Source organism: Hakea prostrata, chromosome 3 (assembly GCF_041222555.1).
Source record: "Hakea prostrata isolate BN-2017 chromosome 3, UWA_Hpros_2, whole genome shotgun sequence".
NCBI classification, from domain to species: Eukaryota; Viridiplantae; Streptophyta; class Magnoliopsida; order Proteales; family Proteaceae; genus Hakea; species Hakea prostrata.
Window position 1 is genome coordinate 9,659,088 of NC_142602.1, and position 13,748 is coordinate 9,672,835.

At 38.1% G+C, this 13,748-nt stretch overlaps 2 protein-coding genes across 4 annotated transcripts; one reads left to right on the plus strand and one right to left on the minus strand.

Annotated features, from left to right (window-relative positions):
• Window positions 1-52: 52 nt before the first annotated feature.
• LOC149020727 (protein DEHYDRATION-INDUCED 19 homolog 6-like) lies at window positions 53-6,747 on the minus strand. 3 transcript variants are annotated; one of them, XM_089148939.1, is made up of 5 exons: window positions 6,477-6,747; window positions 5,469-5,623; window positions 4,404-4,481; window positions 4,063-4,304; window positions 53-420 (listed from the first exon to the last, which is right to left on the minus strand). In XM_089148939.1, exons 1-5 carry the CDS (start codon window positions 6,553-6,555, stop codon window positions 318-320), a joined length of 657 nt encoding a protein of 218 aa, XP_089005065.1. In that variant the 5' UTR covers window positions 6,556-6,747; the 3' UTR covers window positions 53-317. The 3 variants fall into 3 exon arrangements, with proteins under 3 accessions (XP_089005065.1, XP_089005066.1, XP_089005067.1); XM_089148940.1 differs by having other exon boundaries at window positions 63-420; window positions 5,478-5,623; window positions 6,477-6,744; XM_089148941.1 differs by lacking the exon at window positions 53-420 and adding an exon at window positions 432-512.
• A 5,854-nt stretch (window positions 6,748-12,601) lies between these two features.
• Window positions 12,602-13,640, plus strand: LOC149020728 (putative E3 ubiquitin-protein ligase XERICO). Its single transcript, XM_089148946.1, has one exon. The coding sequence runs from the start codon at window positions 12,999-13,001 to the stop codon at window positions 13,455-13,457; it is 459 nt and encodes a 152-aa protein (XP_089005072.1). The 5' UTR covers window positions 12,602-12,998; the 3' UTR covers window positions 13,458-13,640.
• Window positions 13,641-13,748: the final 108 nt, after the last annotated feature.

Genomic DNA, 13,748 nt, shown 5'->3' on the forward strand with positions numbered 1-13,748 from the left:
ACTGTGTTTAGGTATTGCATTCTTGGAAAAGTTTATAGGTCTGTTAACACATCCTGAAACCAGATAAATACAGTAGTAGTAGATTTCAAAAACGATTTTACTACAGGAGGTGGTGGATCAAGTTCTAAAGGTTTTCTGTTTGTTTGAATTACAAAATAAATATACAAAGCTGATATACATTGCCTGAATACAAAAGGAATACGAGTTGCTATCACTGATAAAATTTGACAGGAGTAAATCGCAGCTGCTTGATGAGGGCAGATAACTGTTTCACCTATTTGATGCATCTAAGAATTCCATTCCACAGCTAAAACGCATCAGAAAATTGTTGATAGGACCATCTGCTGGAAGAACTCAGCCCTCTGGTTTCTTTCTCTATAATCCTGTTCCTGAGCTTCGTCTGATGCAGAAGACTCCATGCTGCACAATAGAAAGTGTCATTAGCTCCCGTCAGAGCCAGTCTTTAAAACATCAAACCCATTCTTAAAATCACACTTCCTGTACAGCTAGTCCTGCGATCATCAAACTCACTCATTCGTACAATTTGATGGATCTGCTGAGTCAATGTATTGGTTTCATGCTGTTTTCTATATACATTCTCAGCATGGACTCTCAAGTCTAGAATGCAGTCTGAACTGAGAAAATATGGAACTGAGTTTATAGTACCAGCATGGTAGACGCTACCCAGGTATCTTTAGCATAACCATATATCATAGTAAAACTATAAGGTAATGCAATTTGTGTGAATGATCTCAGCATAAAATATATGCTTTCAAAGAAAGACCAAATGAGAGGATTTTTGTTTAGAGATACATTTAACTGGTAATAGAGACACATGAAATCTTCAATTACTCATAAGAAATCACAAACATGGACCCACTCGGACCTTGAAAACAATGAATTGATAGCACCTCATCTTTATATAAAAATTTGTATGTCATACAAAAAATAATAATAATAATAATAATAATAATAAATAAATAAAATAAGACAGCAGAAAGACGGACAAAGAAGAAAGTCACAGTCATGCGCCCAACCAGACAACATGAATAGAAATTATAGAAGGGGGACAGGTTTCCTTCAGCCAAGTTCTACCTTGATCGAGGCCCTCTGAATGGTCTCAAGAGAATACCCTGTATCAGTGCAGTATTACTGGCTATTCCTGGTACAGACATTAAGTTTTTTATTATTAGTTTTTTCCCCATGGGAGGGCAACAATGGCCAATGGTGGCCCTTTGATTTCCTCTAACCATGGAGAAGGAAAAAAAGCTTATTCTATAAGGAACACATAGAATTGTATAGAGACAGAGGCCTCTGACAGCACACATGAACTGCATACAGTATCACAATGAACTTAGCACTAATAGTACAATGCAGCCTGAAAACCCTGACTATTGATCTTCTTAGGAGGAAGAAAAGAGAAGAAATCAGGTTAGGCATCCCAACCCTGTATGCACTGCTCAATAGCACCAAAATTTAAAAAGTGTTCACTCTTTACAGAAATCAACTCTAATTGCATCTATATCCCCAAAATCCACTCATAGACTCCTAGTCACTCTTAACATGCTCAATAAGGTGAATAACTCAAAAAAGTGAGCTCTATGTAGCCATCTATTATTTTAATATAATTCAAATACTTTACTACTAATTCTGTGTCCTATCTTTATCCCCACTGTAGGTAAAGCTCAATTGGCTCATACAAGGACTTCTAATCACTCTTAACAAGCTCAGCAGAGCAAATAAACTCAAAACAACTAGCTATTAATTATTCTCAACGAACTCGAAGACTCAACTACTAATTCTGTGTACCATCTTTGCCCCACTTTAGGAAGCTTATAAATTGGGCACAATCCATTGAATTCCAAGAAAATAAAAGCCCACTTCTCAGAAGTCAATTTCAGCTAATTGATTACCACTGTTGCCTTGTGGACCTTCCAAGCTTCTGCATAGACTTCCATATTGGATTAATATCTTATGCAACTGCATCAATCACCCTGGTGTTGACTGTTGAGTAAATTTCATCCCCAGCTTTTGGATAATAGAAAATTAGAAGAGGATGCAAGAATTCTAATGCATCACACCTGTATCACAAGTTCTGAGAATAAAATATTGATGGTGTTTGTTCCTCTTGAAATATTTGGGAATAAAATAACTAATTATGTATCGCATCCATCACTGCAATAGTCTATTGTTACTCCTGCGATAACCATTTTCTTCCTACTCTGGCTGCACCGTTGGTCTCCTTCGGCTCCAAGCATACTTTGTTACCCATTCTCAGAAAGCAGACGTCTATGGTAAATGAGAAGACTTGGGTACACAAACTTTTTTCACAATCAACTACGCGTCTTCATGCTTCCAAGCTCCAACCATTCTTGACCCACCTTAACAATGCTCTCAGAAGAGCCAAACTAATGGGATCCTGGTTCAGTCCTCACGACAAAATCAAAATCCTCTATAGACAGGACCGTATGGAGGTGAGACTGCAACTAAAGTTGAGCCCAAAGCCGGGACCGGGATAGAGAGATTTCATAACAAAACAAGACGTAAGAAAGATAAGAAGACATACCTTGATGAGTAACCCAAGCTAGAATCCCACTTACCACCCCATCTGCAGTGCTCTTGCTCACAGAAGAATGATATAAATCAAATTTCATTCAAACTCTGATTTCAAATGCTTGCAGATGGCTCCTTTTTATAGAGAGGCAGACCCTCATGGGAACTTTTGCCTAGACTTAATTCTTGTACATTTCTAATATCTGGCATTAAAGCCCTTTTCAAGATATTCAATTTATTTATATTTCAACATATCCCGCAACTAGCAATGTAACTAACCTATCAAAATTCCCAAGATTTCAGACCTTTAGATTTACATACAATTATATGGTTACATTCGTATTGGCCACTTATCCCTCATATATGGGCTTCCAAAACAGACTCCATAGAAAATTAAAATAATAATAATAATAATAAATTTAAAAATAAAAAATAAAAAAAAAAATAAAAAAAACTAAAGTACTTAATTTTTAACCTATTAGGGTTTAATCCAGCAATTAAGTATTCTAGTCTAACTCAAAAGACTTGACCCCAAATCCCCTGTACTATTTTTAACCCCAGTTTAACAGCTTCCTATATTATGCCCACTACAATGATCCCAAAAAATTAGAAGGCCCAACCTATAATGTAATTATCCAAAGGCCAACATTGTTGTCCTCCCAAGCTTAAGTACAGGCCTGCATGTGCGAAAACTGTCTAATGCCACTGAATCAAGGTCTTTCCAAAATATGTTGTAGAATTTACTGCATGGGGTGGGGGTCATCTCTGCCTATGATTTTGCTAATTATTGTCCCCCCCCCCCACACCTTTTTTTTTTTCTTTCTGTTATCCTGACCTTTGATATGAAGACTGCTTGTTTAGCATATTTGTTCAATATTGGACTTTTTTTTTTTTTTTGGTAATTTCAATATTGGACTATTGGAGGCAAATTTTTCTAACATTTCACTTCACCACAGGTTTCTAATGAAATATACAATACAATGAAATACCCAAGAATCTAATACGATTGGGTAAAATATATGAAGGATAGTCGCATCAAACAGGCGACTTTGAAGTACAATGCAAGGGATTGGATATTCTCTGAAGATTCTAAAAGTAGAATTTGTCATTTGCCACATGTACTCTCTGCAATTTGAATGATATTGGTTTGCAGGTATGCTTCATGTTCATGAAATAAACACATCATTGGTGAATTCCTATTTCTCATACTCCTTTTCTTTTATAAGTTCACAACTATTCTAAAAATACCTTTCACAACTATCAACACTGTTGGTGGCTTGCATTTTCTCCAGAATGAACATTTACTATTCAGCTTGAAACGAAAAAGAAATAAAAAATCAGTAGTTTCCCATTCCACAATTCATCTTTTATTCACTGGCATCATTGCCCATATTTCTTTTTGTCTATAATTCAGGAGCCTATAGCATCATTGTAACTTACATAAGTAGCACTAGTGATAATACAGGGAGTTTCCTTTCAATGACTTGCCAGTTGATAGAAGAAAAATACCTGTTCATGTCAGACGAAGATGACACATCATTTTTGGAATGTTTATCTTGATCATCTTTGGTGTCTGAAATAACTACACTGCGTAGAAATGGTGACAGCAGTGGATCAGGTAGAGAGTCAGTTGCACTTCCCCAACCATTTGTGGAAGTGGAACCAAGAAATGAGCCTAGTTCTCGTAGGTCCTTCCCCAGCATCACCGAACTATTAGTCCATAGACCTGATTTTTGACATTTTCGCCTCCTCTGCAGAGAACACATGAAGAGAGTATGACTTTAAAGTCCAGCTCAAGGGAGTGAATCTTTCGGTAAGTAAAAATCACTAAAGTTTGAACAATCAAATACCTTCAACAAATGTGCATGCTGCACTATAAAATGTCCAATCATGTCTTTACCTAAACTTGCTGCACATACAGGGCAGACCTGAAAATAATGAAACATAACAATGACTTGTAGCATATCGCAGGTCCATATTGGAAATAAACTGGACATCAGATCCCAACAGTGGACTGAAAATAGAATAAAAGGATAACATTTATGAGGCCAACAGGGAATGCTCAACTACGAACATGGTTAAGAAGACATATGGCCATAAAGAAAAGAACATCTGAGTGCAAGTATTGAACATAATTAATTCTACTTACATCACTTGTATGATTTCCAAGAAGCATCTACTTAATAACCTCTAGAACTCCCAATAAAAGATGATGCATGTCTTGGTACACTACTACATTGTAAATAGTTCATGAGGTACCCCTGCCAACTCACCCCTGCCCCCTTTCACAACTATGGCTCCAATGCAGGGTAAGATCTTGCATTAGACTCTGCTTTCCAGTCTAGCAGCAAATAGCATTCTGTAAGGCAAACATATTCTACAGCAAGCTAAATAACATTAGTCCACAAGAGCAACCATCTATATGGTGGGGAAACAGAAAAACTAAAATAAAGATTTCTAGCTCTCTTTTTAATAAATAACAATTATTATTATTGTTCCTTCCTAAAAAAAGATTTCTGGCAGATACACTGAACCGCTAGTCACATAGAATATGCTTCTTGCTTTAGAAGTAGATGATGTCTCAGAACAAAGCTCATGAAATACAGAGCTAATATTTAAATGATGGTCAATACAGTAAGGTGACTTCCTCAAAATCAACCTACGAGCTTTTGCTAAAGAAATGTATGTTCCCCTGTTGTAAATCATGTCTGAGAGAGTTCAATAACAATCAAGTCTTCTAGACGGGTATACCTAGGTTAGTTCGGGCCCAGGGGTTTTGATTCTTGCTAGCCTGCTTGGTAGTTTGCATGCCACATTGATCAGTTTTATTCATTGGACAATCCAAGGAATTTATTTCCAGTTTGAAGAAAATTAATAAAGAATAGAATATTCCTACCAAACCGAGTAATGCATACCATACTTACTGCATTTTTTACGTCAAAGCAGTGTTCATCTTGCAGATGGGCACAAAGCATCTGAACTTCTATTTCCACATAACAGAAGGGGCAAAGGAAGCAAGCCCCCCTTAAGTCATCATCTCCTTCAGAATCATCCATTCTCAAATGGTTTTCTGTTGGGTATCAGAAAAAGGAGTCAAATGGATATGTTGAACCAAGTTCTACTGGAAAAAAAAAATATTACAGTTCATATATAGAACACAGTGATCTAAGGACGCAAGTCATAAGTTTATAACCAAATCTTTCCACAGCCTTTTGTAAGACATTGCGATGGTAGTAAACACAAAAAAAGGCCTACCCACTACTCACCATAGTTTGAACCTGGCACACCCAACAAAAATTAGGATGGCCTTTTCTTTGCAAAAGAATAACCCATTTAAAAGAGATTAAATGGATATATACGTGATAACCATTTAGTTTCAGGAAGATTTGGGTTTTGGTTCCCATAATGAGAAGTAAAAAGAAGAGTCTCCTACAAATTACATGGCGTTTGTCCACAGATCACATAAACTAATTGAAAACGGTCCTATCCTGTAGGACAACCTCCGATACCAAAACCGTAGGCACTTTGAGGAAGGAACACTCAAAGATGACAGCTAATCTAGGGAGAGGAAGAAAAAAAGAACCCTCTGATAAGCGCCCGGGAGGTCCTCTGAGAGTATACGAAATAGAAAAAAGAGATGGACAGTGGAGAAGACCACTAAAGTTTTACAAGACAAGAAATCAGATCAGTAACAGACTAAAAACCCAAGAAGCCAACTACTGGCCAGATAAAACCCATTAGAGCATCACAAAAAAAAACCAGCTTTCTAAGAAAGATGAAGGAAAGAAATCCAAAGCAAAGTCAATAAAACTGGATATGAATTTTAACTCTCATAAACAGTAGTTCACGGTAAATTAATTAGAGCAAGAAAACCCAGAATTCTAGCGAGAAAGAATAAAAAGAAGAGAGTAATGTCTTTGTACCAGAGCTAATTTTTGCAGCTTGCATAGCACTGAGGTGCTTGACAGAGTCAACCCTAGAAGCCCAGAAATCCATGTCCATGGCGATTATCTGAACGGAAAACCGTGTGGGTTTAACGTTGAAGGGTCTATGTTCTCCTGCGACGACGGCTAGAAGAGTCTCACTTCAAGTCTTCGTAACTGTACTCTTGCAGTCTTGCTCCAGCGGGTAAAGAGACAAAGGAGGGAAAGACTTCCAAGCAAAATAAATAAGCTTGGTCTGCCTGCCCCTGGAACTGTTTTCTTGATGGAGTCCAAACGGACCCAGAAAAATATAATTGAAAATACAAAATAGATGCGATGACGATGACACGTGGCAAACCCAGGTATGAGGGAAAATGTACGGAGTGGGTGAGAACTGGGAAGTGGAGGATCGAGGTGTTGCTTTAAAAACAATATAAACCTTTAGGAACATAACTTAGATGGGCTTTTAACCCAAAAAGATAGATGGGCTTGCAGTGGGCCGTCGGCAATGTTACAGAGAAAATTTCAACCTCTGAAGTGTCTCTCTAATGGAAATGTGGCCGTCCACCTGCCTTTTCCAGGTCAATCATCGTCATGTGGGGTCAAGATTTTCTTTTGATTCAATAATAAAACCATTATCTTGTCTTGTATCCCAAGTAATCGTCTTCCTTCAGACCCCAAACCCAAAAGAAAAGAAAAAAGAAAAGAAAAAAGAAAAGTACTAAAACTAAATAGCAGCAATTTTATATTGAAAAAACAGAATAAAAAAAATGACATTGAATTTTAGGTGTCAGATTAAATCTTAAAAGTATAATTTGTTTGATTGGTTGGAACAAAAAAAATTAGAGACAATCTAAAATTAAGGAAGCTTATCTGATGGCAAGTTTATTTTTTCATTTCAAACTTTTAATAAGTCTTACAAAATGTGTGGGACTTTGTGAAAAATATAAAAAATAACAAAATTAAACCTATAATTAATATTTTTTTACAAAATTCTTTTTATTTATTTATTTATCCCTCACCTCATTACACTTGGGGCCTATATGTTTTTTTTTTACATCTCACATTTACAAACAAATGTAATCTTACATAAACCATCAAAGAGGGAAACAAATCATTCATTGTGCATAGGGGTGTCAGTAGTGTGGTTTGGGGCGGTTTTGGGCTGAAAAACACATAGCCCAAACACGGCCCATTAGCAAAATAAGAGTTTTGAGCTGGTTTCAATTTGGTGCGGTTTGGGTTCGGACTAACTGTTTAGATTGGGTTGACTAACAGTTTATGGTATGTAAAAAAAAAAACAAGAAAAAACAATTGAGCACCCTCCAACAAAAGCAAAAATTATATGAAAAACAAAGTTGCAATTGGTCAATTTTCATTAAAAAAAAACTCACCCATTCTATAGAAATTAAAGAACCTAGATATTAAATAGTAAAATATGACTATTTGATCTTTGAATTCATGCTTACTTTTTTTAATTGTCTATATCAACTACATAATGGTAATATAATGATTCAAATACTATTTAATGTAAAATTACAAAACGGGATTCAAATACTATTTAATGTAAAATTACAAAACGGGTTGTTAACGGGTTATAACGGGTTGCGGTTAGGTTTCGGGTTGGTGTAGGCTCCACAACCCTCAGCCCAATTATGGCTCATTAAGGTTCAGTTTAGGCCGGTTTGGGCTATAACGAGCCGGTGCAGTTCAGTTTTAACGGTTCGGACTATAAATTGACACCCTTACTTGTGCACATCTTTATGTTAGTTCATCTCTATGTTGTGCACAACAGTAAATTCCCACATATCCCACATATTGACATGTGGATCATACCAAAGGAAGGATTGAGATTAATACCAACATTAAGTTATAAAAAATAAAAAAATAAAATAATAAAAAAAAAAAAAAGTAAAAAGAAAAGAAAGAAAGAAAGAAGAAGTCTAGTTGAGACTTGAGAGACCCGCCTTTACTTGTACATGCCCATTTCCAAGAACTTGCCCACAAATATGTATATCCATCAGGCAAGATCGAACCTACGATTTCTCTACTGAGAGGGTGGACGGTCTCTCAACAAGCTTTTTTCATTTAAAGTTGGTATTTTTATCTCTAACTTTTCATTTGGTATAATTCACGTGCCTGTGGCGAGGTACTAGTACTAGTACACAACAGGCCCCCCGCGCCCACACACGGGGGCACGGGAAAACACGGAAAAAAAAGTTTTCCCGGGCCACGTGTTTGGGTCGGGCTGGACGCACTACTACACAACAGAGATTTTGTTTCCCCCTTGCTACCGTCGGTAAAATTAAATGTCAGTTTTTCTTTTCACTATAAAATTGCTGCTACACATTGGGCTTCGATTTTGTAAATCTTCAAAGGCCCACCAGCCGGTCCAGCCCAAGTCCCTAACAATACGCTGCAGGGTCGAATGATGGTTGGTGGAATCATTGAGGATCCAGAATCCAGATTCCTTATCATTCGGTTGTTCAGAAACTAGAATTAGATCGGCACTCATTAATCCTGATTCTGAACATTCTAATTCAGCATATTTCTGGAATAAATCAGACATGGAAACCTATGAACTGGTTTCAGATCCTTGCAAGCGAGCGATTCTCGTACAGGTGCACTCGAGCAATCCCTGACCATATCTTGTATGTACTCTTTTTCAATTTTGAAACTGGATTTAGGGTTTTATTTCTTGAAAAAACTACTCACGTCTTTTGCTTTATTGTATTGAAATTTTTTCTTTCCAGATAGAACTTATTAGTGGGTTTTTTGGTGGAAGAAACTATCTTAAACCAGTGGGTATTTTGGTAGAAGATCAAAGTTGCAATGTTCGCAAACAGAAAAACTGTTTACCTTTTCTGGGTGGGGGACCTGGGAGTGAGTATAGAAGTGGGAAGCTTTTCTTCATCATTACATTTCGATCTTTGAAAAAAAGACAACTTTTTCAGTACAGAAATGGATGGAGTGCAATGATACTAGAATGGCTTCAACTCCTACAGTGGTAATGCGAAATAAAGCAGCTCCCGTGCCTGCAACTTGAATAAAGTAGAGAACAGAACAAAAAGAAGCTTCTGCAAAGCTCAACTTTCCTGTTTTCCCAATTCCACCAATGTAAAGCTGACTCCATCCCAAAGCAAGTCGTCGCATGTAATTTCCACTGTTCTAGAGTCCAATTCAGTTTCCTGCTTTCAAATTTTCACCATTTTCTTGAGTCCATAAAAGAAGTTTAAATGATCAGAACTACATATAATGGAGAAGAAAATTAGCAAAACGACTGAGTTTTCTTTCAGCCACATTGAATGAGAATCCATTCTAGACGCAAAATATATTCTAAGAACAGATAATCAACACAACAGTAATTGTTATCCAGTAATTTCGAATTTGATCTTCAAATTCATCCGTAACAAGTGGATTTGGGTTGTCGATGCATATAATCTTCTTAAACTTATAGCAACTAATAAATATTTATTGAAAGAGGAAAGGGCACTGGAACATAAGTAGAATATTTATCAATCACATAACATTTGTTACAATCTCCATCCTCCATTTGGATACACAGATCCTGTGGAGCACTGATATGACTAATTTATTTGCCATATTGAACTCACCATGACAAAATAAAACGATCCCAAACATAGACAAAAATTACATAAACATCAAGAGTTTATTTAATCCCAGTAAAGAGAAAACAAGGAAAAAAGGAAGTCTATATGACAGTGATCAATCGGACCAGGAGCTATCCATTCCCCTGATTTGGAGGCTTCATTCACATGAGCTTAGTCGTGGAAAGCTCTCCAGATTCACCAAACGAGAGCTTGGAGTTCTTCTTCATCATTTCATCACAATGGGCAATCAGCGACCAAAATATTAACTCTGGCTGGAAATAAACACTCGCGAATTTGCTTGAGAAGCTCATCAGACATGGAGCAGACATGGTGGAAGAACAGAAGCTTAGGGTGTCTTAGAAATGAGATTTTTCTTGTGAGGGAAGAAGCTAGGAGATACATCTGCATGTACATATATATATATATATGAAGGAATCGCAAGATCAGATGGTAGAGAGAGAGAGAGAGAGAGAGAGAGAGAGAGAGAGAGAGAGAGGGAGAGAGGGAGGGAGAAAGAAAGAATTGGTGTTTGATGTAGAGTGGTGACACTTGACAGGCTTGCTTTTATCTAAATAGGACTTGTGAAAATATTGTTGAGCAGCAAGCACGCATACAGTTTACTTGTGGTGGAGTACTACTGCATACATATAGTGAGTCAATCTTAAATTCCTGCACGCATGCTTCTGTTTTTTCGTTTTCAACTGTAAAGTTAGGGCACGTTCTTCAACAAGAATGAAAGGGTTGAGCCTTTCACAGAACAAAGTAAAGGTTTTCCAACATTAATGGGTTGAGACAAGGCTGGAAAAATTATAGTTCTCCACCGGCATGGTTTGATGAAGTATTCTTTAGGAGTTACCCTAAGTAAGTGCGGTTTAATCCAAAACTCAGGCATTAAAGGAAAGAGAGGGCTCTCAACTACATGAAAAAACTAGGAACCTCAGGAAACTAAGTATGGAATTCTATAATTCCCAAGAACTGATCAGTATACATTTTTAATGTGTAGCCTCGATATACATCTTAGCTTTACAAGGGGTCAGATAACTTGCACTGGAGGATATTAAAAAAGGCATGAGTTCTTATATCAGGTTGCAGGTCAAGATGAAAAAATGTCCTTGTATAGTTCTTAGAAGTAGAGCATCACACTCTTCCAGTTTGCTAATCCAGGACCACCAAAGCAAAGATTATATATGCAAATGGGTTGCGTAGTCCCTCTCTACTTGACTCACTAAGATGAGGACAAAGAGCTATCAAATGGGTTAAAATGTACAACTCACCAGCCCTTCCTTTCCATACCAGTTTGAGAAAGAAACTTATACTTCGCTTGAAAGACAATCCACGTGGACCCTTCTATAGAGAAGTCTTGGCAAGAAGAGATTCCTATTGTCTGCATCCAACCCTCCAGCTTATTTGCAGACTAAGCTGCCTACTCTCATTTAATTTTGTGCTTATCATGCATGCAAATGATGAACTATTTAGGATAAGGAGTTTCGAAATAGCTCCCTTTCTACTAGTGGAGATCCTCTCTATCGAGCCTAACCTTCCATCTATCTAACCACACTCATGGGGTTTGCCCGTGTTAGGCAGGGACAGTGTGGGTCCCAAATTCAAGTAGGGGGATGCGAAGGCAGAGCTAACGACTAAAGTGAAATCCTTTTCAGCGAGAGCCAATGTTTGTTGGGTATTATGGTTTGACATTGCTTCACACCCACAAAAAGAAGCAAACTACATTTGAGCTAAGCTTGGAAATAAAAGTCTTCTTCAATTTCTGAATGATGAAGTAAGACAAAGTTCATGAGCTTATTATTATCCTAAATTGAAATAAGTTGATAGAATTTCCCTTTTTACGTCCCCATGTCCCATCTTAGAAGGATGAAATGGCCTTATATTTGGAATAAGGAGTTTTTAAATAGTTCCTTCCTATAGGCACATTCATAAATGGCCATATATGGTATGGTAAGAAAGGGTTAACCTAAGAATATAAGAATCTGCCTAGCTTCATGCATGCATCTTTCACTTTGGAATTCTAGCAATGTATTGCACAGACTTGCAGGAAAGTGAGTTAAAGTGAGCCCCACTTCCTTGCTTCTAACTTGAGGGTCGTGAGAGAATCTGGCTTTGTCGATGTATCTCAGAAGTGAGAATCAATTTAACCTTTCTTCTTACCTTTTGGGCTTTATCGGTAGGGCCAAATCTGGTGGTGGTGGCGGAGCCAATTGTGGCTGAAGCCTAACCCACCACACAAGTGATTGTTGGTCCCGTCCTTACCCAATAATCCCTGCATGAGGGTTCCAAAGCTCTCCACTTGGGTGGGTTTTAAACCGTCCCAATGGCGACATGGAATAGACCTCCATCTTTTGCACATCGAGTCAGTGACACTTATTCATTTGCCGACTTGCACGTAACCACAACCAAAGAGATAGATGACGACATTATGCAAACCCAGGAATCAAGGGAGTTCCAACACCGTTAACTCGTAGCCATCTGGCTTTGAATTCTCAAGGTCTTTCTTCTCTTCTCTTCTCTCTCTTCTTGTTCCAAGCTCTTCGACACACGGCATTTCTGCCCTAAAGTAACCGACAATGACCAGCTACCAATAAGATCAGAACAAGCCAGAACCAGACCATCAGATATTAAAGAAGGCAACGATGGACGTTCCACTCATCCACACCACACACGCGGCAGCACTTGCATGGAAGCCCTCTCTCTCTTTCCCTTGAATGTCAGATATTGATGAGAAGGGGGAGACCTGTTCATATTTATCCCCGCAGCCAGGCTATGGGAATGTAAAGCCTGGTAGTAGACAACTCATCACCACTTGTAGTAATAGGCCACCTTCTGTGCAGCGTTAACCATTGAGCTTCTCCTCTCACGTTGCCGGTTTCCGAGTCCATTTGTACGATTAACAGAAGAGATGGGGCTCCCCAACTTTCCCTGTGCAGCTGAAGGGGTTCTGCCTGTGCTGGTGATAAACACTGTTGTTTTGGTAACCCTTTTGAAGAACGTCTTGAGATGGTCGCTTCACGTCATCAGGAACAATCAAAGTCCACCACTTGTACGAGCAGATGAGACAAATAGAGAGTACTCACAATTCTCAGACAAAGAGAGAGAAATAAGAACACCCATTACCCTATTCAAGTGTCTTTGTGAGAATAAGTGTCACACCACCTGCAGCAATAACGGTTATAGCAGTAAAACTTGTGCTGCTTGTTCATCCAAGGAGTGCTGTGTATGCTTGTACGGGATTGAAGACAATGAGGAGGTTTACGAGTTGTCCTGCAAGCATTTCTTTCACAAGGGATGTCTGGAGAAGTGGTTCGATCACAACCATAGGACTTGCCCTCTTTGTAGAGCTACTATGCAGAGAGAGTAACAGAGCAAGTATGTAACACAAGGAAAGAAACTACGGCAAGATATGTTCTAACCTTTGGCTCTTTCTTATTCTTTACACTGTATTTGATTCTTTCCTGTACCCAAAAAGGAGCGTGTTCTGTTGCATGACCTATTAACGTATATGAACATAATGGTGTTACTGTTTCGGGTTCTTACTAATCTGATAGGCTTTTTCTGCACCGCCCCTTCCGTTAGATACATCGGTTCTTTTTTTTTGGGTAAACAGATACAGCGGTTACGGCTTAAATAAACAAGGCTAAACGCATGGAAC

Coding starts and splice junctions, on each gene's coding strand:
- LOC149020727 (XM_089148939.1), bottom strand. CDS start 6,555: ATGGACATGGATTTCTGGGCTTCTAGGGTTGACTCTGTCAAGCACCTC. Junction 4,305..4,403: donor AGCATGCACATTTGTTGAAG/GTATTTGATTGT, acceptor TGTTCTCTGCAG/AGGAGGCGAAAATGTCAAAA. Junction 421..4,062: donor TCTTCGTCTGACATGAACAG/GTATTTTTCTTC, acceptor TCTATTGTGCAG/CATGGAGTCTTCTGCATCAG.
- LOC149020728 (XM_089148946.1), top strand. CDS start 12,999: ATGGGGCTCCCCAACTTTCCCTGTGCAGCTGAAGGGGTTCTGCCTGTG.